The 16,438-nt window shown below is 35.5% G+C and overlaps 2 protein-coding genes across 5 annotated transcripts in view; one reads left to right on the top strand and one right to left on the bottom strand.

The window, feature by feature from the left end:
* Positions 1 to 16,438, top strand: part of Ec (ubiquitin specific peptidase echinus) — a 135,975-nt gene that overhangs the window by 15,773 nt on the left and 103,764 nt on the right. The window lies entirely within an intron of this gene.
* Positions 4,843 to 7,018, bottom strand: LOC139989936 (uncharacterized). 2 transcript variants are annotated; one of them, XM_072008662.1, is made up of 3 exons: positions 5,878 to 7,018; positions 5,586 to 5,779; positions 4,843 to 5,496 (listed from the first exon to the last, which is right to left on the bottom strand). In XM_072008662.1, the coding sequence occupies exons 1-3, from the start codon at positions 6,569 to 6,571 to the stop codon at positions 5,431 to 5,433; spliced, it is 954 nt and encodes a 317-aa protein (XP_071864763.1). In that variant the 5' UTR covers positions 6,572 to 7,018; the 3' UTR covers positions 4,843 to 5,430. The 2 variants fall into 2 exon arrangements, with proteins under 2 accessions (XP_071864763.1, XP_071864764.1); XM_072008663.1 differs by having other exon boundaries at positions 4,843 to 5,493.

The following is a 16,438-nucleotide window of genomic DNA, read 5'->3' as shown; positions in this document are numbered from 1 at the left end:
TTAGATGTCTGGGAACGAATTGGAAAATATCATTTTACGTTGGAATATATCCACAGGCTAATTATTACGGAATTGTTTTGTGTAGTATGATTAAATCGAACGAACCTTTTTTCTTATCAAGTTTATCGATGAAAATGTTGATGCATTTTTTCCATTTTTTAGCGTAATTTATATAATCTATGTGAGTGTACTCATTTAGAAAGTTTGTATATATGTAATGTTTATCGGTTTTTCGAGAGACGATAGGTACTTGCACTTGACAAAATATTTTCTCATGATCTGCATACATCAAGGCATGCTTGTTTAACTACGCCAGCATGCAAACAAAGGGTGGGTTAAATTACGGCACGAAGGTGTGCACAGTGGATTTGTGTCTCGCATATTTGATACAAGCTGTGATCTTTGCTGAAAGAATCTTCCGATATAGGTAAATCAAATTATTTTCTTAATATCAGGGTATCAGAATCGAATTTTTCTTTTCAAATAATTATAAAAATTGTTAACTCTGTATTCGAGTTAAAAGAAACGGATATAAGGACAAAAAAATCAGTGGCGTGTATATAATAAAAGTTTCCACGTCGAAGAAATACTTTCGTCTGTCGGAAATGAAACGCGGGATGGAAAAATAAGTTTGAATTCCGATCACGGAGATTGCGGGGCGTTTGAATTTTGTATCGTGTAACTTTTCAACTTTCTCGCGGTGTAAAAAAGTTCGACAAAGATGCGTGTGTTTCGATCCCCTCGAGGCTCTCTCCTTGCGATTGTAATCGACGTGGTGGCGATGCTTTTTCCGTCGAAGGCCATGAATGAAGTTTCTATTCGTATGCGTTTCACCGACTCGACCATCTCATTCACACGTTAACGTGATGCGTTTAACTCACCGCGCTGTCGTATCGATATGCCATTTGTTTCATGATACCGCACCGTCGCGTCGTAAGTATGCAATGTTCGCGTCATTGCTTCTTTCGTATGGTGTTCATCGAGGTCGGAACGCCTATGTGATATCGCTTTGTTCTATATAGCAACTGCAGTAAAAATTCTTCAAGATAATTTCAATTTTTTTTTTTTTTTTATAGAATGATATCGATGTTACGAAGTTATTTTACAGCGAAATAGTTTCTTTAAACAAGTATTCGTAAAATATTACTGATACGATCTTATCGAGAGAAAAGGAATGCGACCGTGTACCACTTTTAGCGTAATTATGATTAGCTGAAGAATAAAATTCTTTTTTCAACGTTAGAAGTTCCTAAATTTTTTATTTCATGATATCTATATATATTTTTTTTAATGAAGTCTTGCAATAAGATCGATAGTATTTTCTTAAAAATTAAATTGCACGATTATTAGCAGCGGAAATGAAAATATATGTACATATATTTTTTTAAACGAAGTCTTGCAAAAAGAACGATAGTATTTTCTTAAAAATTAAATTGCACGATTATTAGCAACGGAAATTGTCACGTTAAATAAACAACACTTATTTTCTACATAATGAACATTCGAATCGATATGTCTGATCTTTCAAAATATTTTAGCAGAGCCAAATTTAAAATTTCGAACGCTGCCAGTAAATAGGAAGAGCCACAGGGGAAAGTTAAATGCTGACCTATATTACAAAGTGTAACTTTCTTTAGGTCGAGTATCTCACGTTATGGAGAACTCTTTCCCTAGCCTTCTCTTATTATGCGCTTTGTAGGATCTTCACAAATATATCAACTGTGAGATCGTACAGTAACCGGTGAAATTAGCTACTAATGTAACTCCTTAAGAACGATCTTTCTCTCGTCACCGGTGTATAGGTATGTATTTTTTTCCTCTTGTATAAAAATGAAGTTTGGAACAATGGAATTTAGATGGAACTTGATATTTTCGTTTTATTTCAAGCGATTCGCGGATATCGGTTGAACAATTGGACGAAACGTTGATATTCGTTATTGAGAAATAAATTTCGGAGCTTCACCACCTTGTTCTTTCGAGACACGTTTATCGTTGAACGTTGAAGGGACAAACAACTAGCTTCGTTCGTCGTTATTTTTTCATCGCACGCGGCATTCCGTCCATTGTAAACACTCGCCTGTGTTCTGTTCCTTTTCTTTGACTAGTGGAATTTTTACCAATGGAGCGAGGAGTTGAGTTGGAATGACGAGCTCCATACGACTAACCTTGCAAATTAATTTCGTATAAAGGCAGAGTATCGAATATCAAAAAATAACATCGAGTACATTTTCAGATCTCTGAGTTTACGTATTCATCTTTTTTAAAGTTTCCTAAAAATACTATCGAATATTTCACGTAACTTTTATCTTTGAATCTACTTAACATGATTGTGCTTAACGTAATTGAAGTAATATTAATTAAAATTTTCAAATTTGTTAGATTCTAATGTTTCGTCTCTATCTTATCTCGAGTTACCGTAGTAAACATCTACGTATCCTCGTTTTGTTTCTTCTCTTTGATTTAATAGGATGTTTTCCAATGGAATATTTTAAAATGATAAACCCAAAGCGATTAGTTTTACAAATTAATCCGCTTCAAAATTTCCATAAGATGATATTAAATATTTGCCTTGAATATTATCCGTTGACCAAAAGTCGCAGCATCCAATATAAAATTAATTTAGAGAACATATTTTCAAAATATTGAAATATTTTATTTCAACCTAATCTCACAATTAGGCACATTAATCCTTTATTAAACTATACTTTCATTGCCAGTAAGAGAGACTTATAATCAGCGCCAAACAAACGATCAATGTCGATCAGTAAGGGGCGTTAAGTTGGCCGAAAAACCGTGCCGGAAGTGCCGTCTGGTAGGATGGTTTTCCGCTCCACTGATTTCCTGTTTCTTCGAGGTCTTCTTTTTCTTCGGTACCGACGACACGTACGCTGTATCTCCATTCGTAGGTATGTAGTTTCTTTCGCGTTCGATAATCGTGTATTTTCTACACACATAACTGCACACGTACACACGTGTAACACCGACAGTGCTTGTCTCGATATAGCTGCAGAATCACTAAAGCTTGGAATAGGAAACGCGATGTGAGAGGAATTTCTAATTATCGAGGGACTGTGAGAAGGTGAATCCTGTGGCTACGAAATCGGATTTATCCTTGATTTGACAAACGATGTCCTATTTTCTCAAACACTTACCACGTTCCGCTTAATTGAATTTAAGTATAGTAAGTTGCATCTGGTTATGTTGCAAGAATGTCTGCTGTGTTCTCCACGAGTTGTTGCGTGGTATGAGCGACGAACGAGAAAAAGTTTAAGATTTTCACGAAACGTGCAGTTCTTCAGCAAAGATAAAATGGTTGCTTTTGCATTTTGGACACAGGATTTGGATACAGAATCATCCTTGATGTAGATTAAATTTTATTACTTTTGATTCGAATAATAAAAATTGTTCAATTTTTTCAACGATGCATTTTTATATCGTAATATTTCTTCCTAACTAATATTTTGTATAATTCGTATAATTTGTCCCGAGTGTGGTTTTATTTTGCAATTAAAGTTCGTTTCCCCGATAGTAATGTTACAGTGTATTATATACGTAATAAATAAGTTACTTGAAATTTTGGAAATATTAGAAATTAGGAATTATTATTCGTTTAATACCAGCATTCGGTACGGTGCATATAAAACGATGTCTCGTTAGAATCTTTTCATACAATCATCTTTTTTATTCCTGTAGTATGTTAAAAGATACATGAATTACATAAGTTCTGTTTCAAAGAGGACATTTTATTATGGACGTAAGTCTTGTCTACATGGAAGTATCTTCGTCATTTCAAAGCGATCTTTGTATTTATAAATGGAACTGTACATTTTGCTTTAGTTAAGCGTTTAGTCTATTTCAAGCAAATTTACTGACTTGCGATACGTACACATGTACACAGAGAAGTGGTACACTTTCATGAAACAGTATTCAAAACATCTTGGTGTAAATAAAATTTCACTTGCTTGATTTTTCTTGAAATACCTTTCTTTTATCAAGAAGACATACAATTTCAAGTGACTCATTTTGTGCACTAAAAGTTCACAAATTTACAAGGAATGACGCAGAATGTTCGATACAGCGTACAATGCGAAACACTTTCAACCATCTGCTCGTGTTCATTTAAACGAACAGAGAACGTGTAAGTTTGGACGTGTCGCTATCGTAACTGGCTAACAATCGAAGCGTTCGAGACGATTTCACGCGACCAGCAGATTATGGTTGGTACTCGCGGGTCTTTTTCTCGACAATCTGGCAGATACAAAGCGCGTGTAGTCGTTCGAGCCGAACACGTAAGTGCAACTCTCCATCGACTTATGCACTCGACAGACGCACCCAAAGGGAAGCGAATTTGCATACAGAGAGCGCAATGAATTCACGACTTTGCGACTGCGACACAAAAGCTTCTCTTGTCCTGTCGAAGAACGTGAGCGCAAATTTCGTCTATCCTTGCTTGCTCCTTTGCGTAGTAGGTAGAAAGTGTTCTTGGAATCGATGGTTGTCTTGTCAATTACTTCAACTTGTTAATCGGATCTTCTTTTAATCAGGAACTTCCACATATAAATACGAAGTTAAAGATCAGTAAAGACACATTAATTTCAACTACATGAGATTTAGCCCTTGCCAATGAAGGCTACAGGTAAAAAATATGCAATGGAAAAAGTGTAGGATCCTTAAATGTTGAAACAGATTAACAATTTTCTCGAATTCTGTTCGAATAAATGAGATTCAATACGAGAAAAGTAATGATTCCATTATTTGAAAATTCTATTATTCATGTTTTTCATGTTTGCTGAAATCTTCAATTGTCACAAGCTTGCAACACTTGCTTGAAGGAATTGATCGTTAAAAGAATTATTTTCTTTTATTTGCTTCAAATTTTTTGAATCATCGTTGTCTTCAAATTTCTGAAGTGTCACTACGAGTTATTCTTTGCTCTCTAAGACGTTTTAAGATGCTATAAGATCCTTGCTCTTTTCTTAATTTGATCATGATGCATGTTTTTGCTAGGTGTAAGTTAATATTCAAGAGTTTGGAGGTACTCTTGTTCTCACTGTGTTATGAGTATCAATCTCGTGGCGTATGTTTTAAGTCCAACTTTGTACACAAAGCACGTCTTTCATGTTTGAGAGCAGCACTTTGAGCTTTTGAGTAATTCACGCAGGAATGACGCACTGTGTGTACTATAAATAAATTTTTTGATGCTAGTGTTACTTAGCTTGGGTGGAAATATCAAACACGATGTTTCTATATTAATCTTCGCTCTGACAAATAGATCGTTACGCTCTCTTATTTACGAATCTATTATTCAAATTAAGAGAGAATATATACGTACAGTATGGTAAAAGATATAAGTTCATATATTGAAATTTATTTAATTTTATCAAATTAAATACCATGATATAATAATAATAATAATAACCTTCCTGTTAGTTAAACAACAACTTCATGAATCGTTTCTCTGGACGATTTGTGGCATCGACATTTTGGGATCGCCTGCTATTAAAAATATTTACATTGTTAAATATTCCAAATTTTTATCTAGATGTTTAATAAATTATAATTCTAGACATGTTAACGAAACGAACCTTAAAGATTTCGTGAAATTCATTCGATAATACAATGTAGATGAGCGAGAAAATAGTGGGGTACATCTTGGCCATGAAATAGAGTCCCTCTCTCTTGTCGTCCGTGCAGCACGATGCCTTGGGCAGTAAGAAATTGATCGCTCTAGCCAGTCGATATGGCATTCGTATCAATAGGAAAGCGACTCCGATAACCACTGAAAAGATTTGTTTTTACCTTTAAATACGTGAGAAAAATTCACGATTAATCAGACACTGTAATTTCACTGTAATTTCAGACACCCAATTTACTGACCTAACATAATATAGTGCTTTAGCTTCTTCATTCTCCACAATCCCTCGATTTTTCTCAATATATACAGTTCGTAAATAATCAGAGAGCCTAAAGCAATTGATACGATCAACGGCATAGTGATAAACATGAACGTGAAACACACGTAAATATCCGCCATATCCTCTTCAAAATAGTCATATATATGGAGCCCAATAGCAAGTGAAATAATGCACGAACTCCAAATCAACAGAATACCTTTAATAGCATTTTTTTTCTTTAGTACCACGTGCCCAAAAGAGACGTGCTCGTGAAAGATACTAATATACAACATGAATACCAAAACCGAAAATGTGATAATAGAAACATCAAAGCTGATCATCAACACGTAATCCATGTTTAATTTCATGTTTATGTCGAAGAACCATTTAAGTACCTCTTCCAGTGGTTCGATTAATATCACCATGTTTGAACATGCGAAGCTTATGATGTAAAAATTCGGAGATGTTCTCGTGGACGATTTAGAAACGATCGCTAGTATAATTAAAAAATTCAGACTGGTTCCCAGAATTAATAACAACAGATTTATCAGTCGTGCGTCAGATAGTGGGATACTTAGAGCGATGACATTGATTTTCGTGGGGCTTTCCCTTGGTGATTTCGTGGTCATAACAGGAATTACTTCTTCGTTAAGAAGATGCAAATTTGGTATTTCCATTTGTTCTGTCGTTTATATGTGAAGCTTACTTGAAACTGAAGGCTTAATTTGACTTTGTTAAAATTTGATCAACGTCATCACGCGCCTGTTAAGAAACGGTGGGATTTTTCGAGTCTCATCACTCGCGAGTTGTTCGAACTAACACGATGTTTGGAGGATGAAATCAACGGGTATGCGTCTATTCACGAGCCGAGTTAACACTGAAGAACAGGAAGAACGGTAGATAGAGGTCTCGTTTTTAATATTTTGCACGTCCACTCCCACTTGGGAATTTACTATTCAGAGACAACATGGGAGAGCTGCTGTGGATTGACCATGAGGTTGGTTGACACGCGATATTCTCATTTCATTAAGTGCTCATTTTTTCTGAGATGAAATTAAACGTGTTATTATTACCGTTTAGTGTCCACTGTGAATTGTGATATAATTTATTCCGTAACTTTTGACATATTCAAATTTTCACACTGACTTCCAGAAATCTGGTATATTCAGTTTTCTTATATCCTTGTACCACACGAAGTATCATTTACATCACACGAAGATTCGTGGCCAGAAATTGCCACATAGTCGCAATTTATTCAGTTATCCTGGTAACATTATATGTATTTCTTGAATATTCTTCGAATTACTCGTATTACACGAAGATTCGTATAACGTGGTCGAAAGTTAGAGTCAGCGATGATCCTCGTATAACATAGTTCTTCAGTCGCATGGTTTTTAGAAAGCATCTTCTTCTTATTATTTTTCAGCTTCACTTTCAATACATAAGAGTAGGTATTATTCCTTGCTGTTGACTTGCGTGCTGAATGGTATACAATCTGAGAGATAGAATTTTATGCTCTTTTAACAGCCGTTAAGTTGCTAGCGTATAGTGCTCGTGTAACAGGATCTTAATAAAACGCTACGTGTTTTACTATTATTCAAAACGGAAATTTACAAAAAATCGAATTCGTCTGTTTGATTTTTAACTGACTCGTATTACGGTATATATCGTGGCGATATTGATCGAAGTGTGGTTTCTGAAAAGTCTAGCGCTTATCGCATGCTACGAACTAAAATGGAGCAATTTCTAGAAAATGAAATTAATTCGTTTAACTTTTAAATGTTCATTTCTCGGTATGTTTCGTTAAAATATCGATCGGTGTATCATCGAGTGGGCTTTGTCCATTGCGTTCTAGCGCTCATCGCGCAGAATATACCGCGGTGGAACCCTTGACCCTGACACCGCGACTGGAGGAGATTCGTTCTCCTGCCAGTAACGACTCGACAACCAGTGACGAAAATAGTTCTGCACGAGTAAATCATGTCTCGTCCGACACATTTATCCGTTGAGAGAAAGAGAATCGTACGGCCAGAACAGAACGGGACAGAGAAAATACAGCCTCGCATTCGACTGCATATTGCAACAAGAGATGTATTTAGAAGAGAAGAGAGTCGATGCTGTCTCTCATTGTTGGCAAATGGCCATATGCGTAATATCGGTCAATATTTGGTCCTGATGGATTTGTCGTCGAATTTGTACGCGAAGAACATTCGCGACGATCGTTCCTTCGAAAGTGGAACGATTCTACTGTTTCACCTATTGTATGTTAACAATGGATGCATTTTCGCGAGGAAAGAAGAGTTCGCGGAATGCTCAGGCTCTTATTGAATCGCGACTCGTGAAAGGATGCGTCGAACTCAAGGTCGGAAGATACGTGAGAGAAAGGAGTTAGGTAAATGCTAATCTTTTCTTGCGTTACGTTTATAACCAGGTGTAAATTATAGGATGTCGTTAGGAATGTTTATTTTCTGGTATAAAAATTATAGTAACTGCAACGTAAGGAGAAATACCTCATTGCCTTTTCTTTTATCAAGTAAGTGCCCCGCACTTTGCGAATTACTTTTTTTTGTAGACGTACTTAGGGTACGTTTTATATGGGTCTCTGAAGTATAATATACAGCATTTAGACCTTTCCTACTTCGATCATCGAGTGCTTATTACATTTCCTCGTGTAGTTTTCCTGTGTTTTTGTCAGCCTTTTCTGTCAATAATTAAGTACGATAGAAGAAAAGAATTTTTTTCCCAAATTTCCCATAAATGCGTAAGTAATGTAGTAACAACTTCGTGACTCGTTACAACTTGGTATTTACCTCAAAGGAGATCCTTTTAACCTCGCTTCGTCATTTCGAAATCAAACACCAACCATTTCGACGTCGATTTTTGGAAGACCCTTCTCATCTTTCCGCTTCACGCAAGAAAACGCTCGAATCTTCCCTCGATAGTCGGCGATTACAGAATCTTTCATGGTCGTTTCGTAAATTACGAATTTCGTGTTGGCGTTCTTGTGTTCACGATGCCTGGCCTCTCGCGCGTTTCGCACTTTCATCCTTGGACCAGGTGTGTGGTTCAGTTTTGTGGGTTCCTCCGTGTTTTTTTCTCCTTGCTTTCGTCTGGTTGGATCGGGTTAGGGGCCAAATAAGTGCAGTGGCAGGGCCAGGGCCAGGGCCACAACCGGTTCGTTGGTTGGCCATCATTACGACGTAACTCAAGCGACCTCGCGGAGCCTTCGGACAGCACGATAATCAGGAGGCTGTGAATTATCATCACGAACGTCAGCATTCTTTCGTATTATCATCGTCAGGCTTATAAAAGCGTAGTACGTTACGGTCAGCGTTGAATTTAGCCTGAATTTTATTGTCTGCGTGTGTTTGTATAGTCGAAACTGGGCGTCGCCTTTGTATTGGCATTCGATGCATGTTTTTTCTTTTGATTGTAGATAATAGACAACGGTGAGCGTGCAAATAAGGAAAGTCCTTATTTCAAATTCACATTAACTTAATTGGTAATTATTATTTGCACGGAACAAAAATTTGAAAGTATATCTCTACTCAGAGTGCTTCAAAATGTAAAAAAATGTAACGTGTTTCATAATAGAATTAGATGAATTTATAAGTACGTATTTGCCCACTTATAAGTATACCATTATACGTTTATCAATATCATATAGATTTTTAAATAAAATTTAGCTTTTGTTTTCTCGGAGAGGATGTTCTAAAGATCGAGTCCAATTTGCTGGATCTTCTTTTTACTTTTTATCTTTTCACTCTTTCGTGTAGGAAGGAAAATAGTATAAGAAGACAGAAAATTGTATGGTACTGCGGAAGAATAACCTGGTATTTAGAAACTAGCTCTATTCTTTTTCTGTGAATGATCAACTGGAAGATACAGGCTAGCTTGGTTTACGTTCTCGAACAATACAATGAAATGTATATTACCTAATAATGGCACTCAGGGTAACATTAATCGAACTAAAATACGTTGATGTATTCTTCAGTTAATTAGAAGATGCAGTACTTGGCTTAATTAAATATTATGTAAGAAGAACGTAGAATAAAGTTGAAAATAACTAAATAACCAAATCCTCGCAAACGTATTAAAAATCAGTGTTCGTTGTCGTTTTTACAAGCTTCGTAATTTATAGAATGAGAATATAAGCTCATTTTCACTAAGTAGGTTTAATCGTAGCTTGATTGCGGTCTTTACTCAATCATCACGCACGCTCCAAGCTACTTATTCCACCTGTTTGACCTGTTTCGTGCAGAGTTAAACTATGCGATGCTGAATTATTGCGTGCACGATGACATACCGAACGCAATATCGCTTAGTACTTTTCATGTCAATCATTTACTTGTCACGCATTTGCTTGTCATTTGGTGTATCATCATCTAATTTCACATTCATTTAATTCACTTTCAAAACGACAAAAAGCAAATTTGGAAATTTAATATATCAATTGTGATAATATAGTAACACATATGATGCTAAGAACATCAATTACGGATAAGACACGTTAACGGAACGATTCAACCATCTGATTCGCTCTATTTTATATAAGGTAAATTAAGATATCGAATTGAAAGTTCAAAACTTTTTCCACTAAAAATAAAAATTCTTAGCAAAGAAACTTAAGGATGAAGATTTGCATGTGCATCATTGTCAGTGTAAAGTATCCCAAAATTACATCCTAATTCGACCCAAATACAGAAAATCGTCGAGATTATCGTTTTGATCCAACGATGCTAGGGTTGAAGATTGAAATAAACAAAAAATCCCAATCTCTTTTATCAAGTATATTTATCAAATTATATCAAATGTACAATACATATTTCTCTGTACATACTCTACACATTTTGTCTAAAATTTTAATTTCCCTACAACCTGGTATAAGAAAGTGGTAGAGCGTTGAAATTTCCTAAAAACACCGCAGAATGCCGAGAACCGCCATAAGACGATCCAGTGTCGCAAACATTGTCTGGCGAATGAAATTGTTTATCCGTGCCAGAGGAATGCGAGGCGTGCGTTAGTCGCGAGCACAAAACGTTTCTATGCATTCGATATCACAAAAGAAAGATCGATCGCGAGTGTACCGCGTTACCGCAACCTCGTGCTGCTGCGACCACTTTGCCGCCGCTTGGTCCTCTTGTCAGAAGAGCTCGTGATATTTTACGCGTGACCGGTTCGGCGAGTTTTTCCCGAAGACCGCAATCGCGATGCGCAACTGGCAAACATTCGATACTCGGAGCACAGGTGCATCGTCAAAAAATTCGCGCGAGCGCACCCCCTCGAAAACGCGTGTAATCCCGCGAGACACGATATGTCCCACAAGAAAAGACAGAGCTTATGCCATTCCTGGTTGTGTCCTACAGATACCTCTTTGCTATTCTCTTTTAGCCCATTGTTTTTGTATTGGGATACGTGTTTGCGTTAGATTTATTATCCCTTGAGAAATCGAAGGGGTTGAAGTTTAATAATAGCGATGTAGAATACCTCTTATCGTTTTACAGATATTCTTTTGTATTAGGTAATTATTTTGTGATGTAGAGATGAAGAATGACGAGGCAATTAATAGAAGAAATAATTAATTATCGTTGCTATATAATTTTAACAATAATTGTGACAAATATGACAACAATTTAGTGGTTGAAGTTTTTTCGTTTGATGCAAATGAACTTATCGCGAAGATTGTAGTAGGACAGTAAATTTATAGAGGTATATATTATTAATATTTGTATTATTTTTACGTGTACAGTAATTTACTAGTAAGTAAACAAATGTGCGTATTGATTATTTTAAAGTAAAGCGTTTTAAGTGTATAAAAATAAAAGCGAAAGCAGCTACAAAATGAAATCTATGTGTATAGATTAGCATTATTATATAGGATTATTGTGAAGACACCTTATGTAATAGAATTATTTAGTTTAATAATCTAGCAATTCTGAAACCGCAAGAACCACAAGGAAGCGGCTATAGATAGGATTGTCTGCCATTTTTCTCGGAACGTCAATTATTACCTGAGCTGAGATTAGCAAGTTTCGTAGACAGAAAAACGTTACTTTTAATAAAAGAACATCTGTGGATAAAATTATAGTAATCGACGCTTTCGAACGTAAACTCGTACAGAAGCGTCACAAAGGCTAAAAGATTAGAGCTGAAACCTGCTAGTTCATGGTCGTATAGAAAGGAAAATCTCATGATTGATGCTTCTATATAGCCTACGTTACTTAATTAAATACGTAAAAATAAAAAAATATTTCGTCTCTCCGTTTAGTTTTTCAATTGTAATGTATTTATTTTAAAATAAAAATGTAGACATTAAGAGATAATTTATCCTATATTTATTATAATAAAAATTTAGTGACGAACACCGTGTTAGCAGAAATAAGGTAGAAATCAATAACAGTCATTGAGTCTGTATTTGTTACGGATGATTTACGTTTCTTCGCTGGAAGATCAAACTGTTCCAGTTTTATCGGAATGAAAACATTTTTTAACCTTACCCTTTAATGGAACCATCGATACGGCCCTGGAACGTGATGAATGCTCGAAAACTTTTTAGCTTACAAACCACTCAATGTGTTATCGGCGGGGAAAGTTTCGGAGGCGTGCTCATATAAGTGGAAAATCCTTAAATCCTCGAGGCGAAAAATGGCTCCACCAAACCTGGAATTACCACGTCGATCACCTTTCCTGAACGAAGGGTTAAAATCTTACTTGATGCATTGAAATCCTTCTCGGTGAACGTACAATAATGTACACACTTTAATCGGGTAACTTCCATACGAAACGAAAGCTTTCGGAAAAAATGTAACCTTCCGTTAATGTTTCAATAAAAGACTGTTTCATTTAATTGACGTTCTGGTAATCGTGGTTTTACAGCAAAAGATTTACATCTATTATTTATTTAATTGATATTTATCATTTTCTTTTCTTATAATTTATTAAATAAAAATATATGTATTCTAATTATAGCGATCCTTCTGTCGAACAAATACATTCATAATGATTTATTTCACAGATTTTTATTCTCTCCATTTCATCGGAGAAACGCCGCGAATTTTAAGCTCCTTACCTCCGATTTTCACACTTCGCTATCTTCTTTCTCTGCTTCTGTCATTTCCATTTTATATTCATTCGTTGCGAAGCATTCAACCGATCTCAGTCTGAATTACTTACACACCTTAATCGTGTTTTCATGTCACTGGTTGACAATGTACCGAAAGCGAGGTTCGATATTAAGTTTCTGATGGTTTCTCTTTACGCGAAGAGAAAATAATATTTTCTTAAGTTTATTCTCGTTTATATTCCCTTTTATGGGCTCATATTTCGTTACCCAAATTAAGCTTTGCTTTTCTTCTGTTATTCGTTCATTACTTAATTCATTAATTGACGAAAGTGGTATGGGATTACATAGATTTGAAATTAATCAGGAAAGTCCATATTTAATATTTTAATTCATAATAATTTAATTAATTAGACTGGAGATTTACACAGCCAATTAATAAGTAAGAAATTGGTTTCTAAAGAATAATGTTCGCGAAATTTTTAATCTACTGAATATTAAAGATGCTTTACACAAAAGATTCTCTAATATAATGGATATACTTGAATTCAGTGCAAGTTAGAATCTAATTAGTTGTACTTCCCATCGTCGTTCTCAAATAATTATTAATTCTAAAATAAATCCAACTAACCATCTTACAAAATGATAAACAATAATCTTCTTCAAATATATTAAACATTTTCAATTAAGATTCAGGATAAATGTTTAATACTCGTTATTAAGGAAGGAAACGGTCTCTCGCAGAACTTCTTTCGACTACATTTTTCTTACAATTTTACCCTTTCATCTTTTCATATTCCAGTCGCTTTTTCGTCCTATTCTTTAATTCAAGCCAGAATACACCTCGAAAAAGCATAGAAAATACTCTTCTTCAAACATATTTTAACAATTTCAATTAGAACTCAAACTAAACTTTTAACGCTCAATACCAAGATAAAAAATAACCTTCCACAGAATCTCTTTCAACTACGCTTGCATAAAAATTTCATTTTTTCATCTTCTTACCCTCCAAACGTATCCAAGAAATCTTGCTTTTATCCTGATAACGAATGGAAGCTTCTCCTACCTTTTTCTCAATTCAAACCAAGCTGTATCAACCATCTTAAGAAACGATAGATAATAAATTTCCTCCAATATATTATTACAATTTTGGTATTCAATTAATCCTCGATGAATGAAAACTGGGACAACTTTCTGAGTCGATTACCTATCAACTACTATAGAAAGCATTATACTTTTGATGAGTATTTTATATATCTTTTGATATTATGCGCATTTTCCGCAAAATCGCGCTTTCAAATTTCTTACAATATAAATGTATAAAAATCCACAGTATAGTTACTGTTAGAATTGTTCTTTTATCTTCGGCCTTTCGTTTTATCGTAACAGAATAAAACATTCAACGTTCAACTCTCTCGTGTCTACAATTACCCGGCCTTCGCTGCAGGAACGATTAAGATTCCAAATAAATTTTTAACACTCGGCATCAAAAAAAGAGAATGACCTTCCACAGAGCATGCATTCCAACTCTCTTAAAATTTCGCTTCTTCATTCTCGAACCGCGTCCAAGAATCCTCGCTCTTACGCTGACGGCCAGCAGGCGCTAAATTTTTTTTCCATTTCGTCAACGATTCCCCTCTCAGTGAGGAGCATTGCCAACTTTCTTCTTGCGTCTTCGTGTAATTGTTTACGCTCGCGTCGAGCGGCTGCGGTTTGCGATATCGCGAAAGAAGAAATACCATCTACGGCCGCGGAACTCCGCATTGCGGCGAAACGCGATGATGCTGACGCGTATAAATTCGTCAGTGCCCGTGTTCGCCATATCTTCGACCAGGAAACACGATTTTTCATTTAATACCTCGTCGTGCTTGTGATAACGATCCGCGCGCGCAGCACGTGTTTTAATTATGCTGGAAAATTTCGTGTACGCGAACCACGCGTAAAATTGGAACTCTGCATATGACGATGAACAAGCTTCGTGTTGATATAACCTGGCATTATTCATCGGTAGAGTCGATCGAGCAAAAGGTCTTTTAGTGCGACGTTGAATAAATGAGGTTGATGGAGGATCATGGCTTTGGAAGTGTCGCTGTTGGTAATGGACTTGCAACGACTGATAATTGTGAAAGTGATATGATAGTCGATGAGTCATGTAGATGTGGCTGATGGCTTTGGGAGGTAGAAATTATGCAACTTTCAGTTAGGAACATTTTTACGAGTATCCGTTTAAAAGTCACGCTAAATCGAAAATGATGTGGTAATTGATTAAATTTGCATCGGTGAATTTCAAAATATGCGATAAATTATCAAGTAGGTGGTGTATATTGTTCATAGGAAAAAGTTCGATTTCTGTATAAATGCAACAATTTGGTCTTTTTTATTTTTTCTTATTAATATTGTATCATTTAGGTAAAATAATTTGCAGGGCATTAACGCAAAGATAAATTAATTCTATCCTCAAATAGAGTACTAATTACTTTTTCAGTGATTGAATCGGTACCTTAAGTTATAGTAATTTGCATATTAAACGAAACTTACAGGAGCATCTTTTGAAAGCAAGTAGCATAAATGACTTTCGTCTAAGAATGACTGTTTTAACAACTGTAGGTAGTAGATAGTTCGAAGAACAGTAAACGTAGCTATTAATGAACTTTATGACTACGTTGTCAGGGGTTATACCAGTAACAAGTACGTACTGTGGTCCGTTTATACAGCAAAGTAATTTTATTTTCATGGCTGTAGCAGCGTGAGATTCTAGTATCATTATACCGATAGTAGCAATTTGTAATAACTCTGCATTATTACGTAGGAACATGTAAATAACATTACACGCCTAATGTCTATCGAAATATTGATTTACTTAAGTAGCATGGACTAACATAGACTTAACTGGAATTTAGTATGCATATACAATAAAAATTACATGGCGTATTATGGAATATACGTTTCTTAAAATTACTAGTAATTATATTTCAGTTTAAGATGATATTAAACTTGAGTAATGTAATACTTTCGCAAAGCTTTGATAACACTGTAACAGATAAATTATACAAATTAACAAAAATATTCTTTCATTTACCTGTATAGCGAAGCAAAACACATTTCTATGAAATTTATGTTTAATATTCTCTAAACATTCACAATTTCGGCAATTCAAGATACATAAATTTTTACATGAAAAAAAATTTTGTAAATTCCAAATAGGAGATTTCTTAATAATCCTTAGCTTCGTTTATATCGTCGTTTTTTATTGCAAAAAGCGATGAATTTTACACGCGAGATAAATCAGTTTTTCATTGACAGGACCAATGATTAGCAGAAGCTAGCAATTTCTCAGTTTTCTTTTGAACGAGTTACGGCGTCGCGACGCCTCCCGCGGTCGATTCTTCGCGGGCGTCAACTCGTGCGTCGAAACGGAAATAACCTCGCGATAGCAGTCCGCGTTTACGCCATAACGTACGATCTCCCCTTCTGTCGTTTCCGT

The sequence above is a fragment of the Bombus fervidus genome, chromosome 8 (assembly GCF_041682495.2).
Source record: "Bombus fervidus isolate BK054 chromosome 8, iyBomFerv1, whole genome shotgun sequence".
Taxonomy (NCBI): domain Eukaryota; kingdom Metazoa; phylum Arthropoda; class Insecta; order Hymenoptera; family Apidae; genus Bombus; species Bombus fervidus.
The sequence above is the reverse complement of the archived record's forward strand: the minus strand, read 5'-3'. Positions and strand labels throughout refer to the sequence as shown.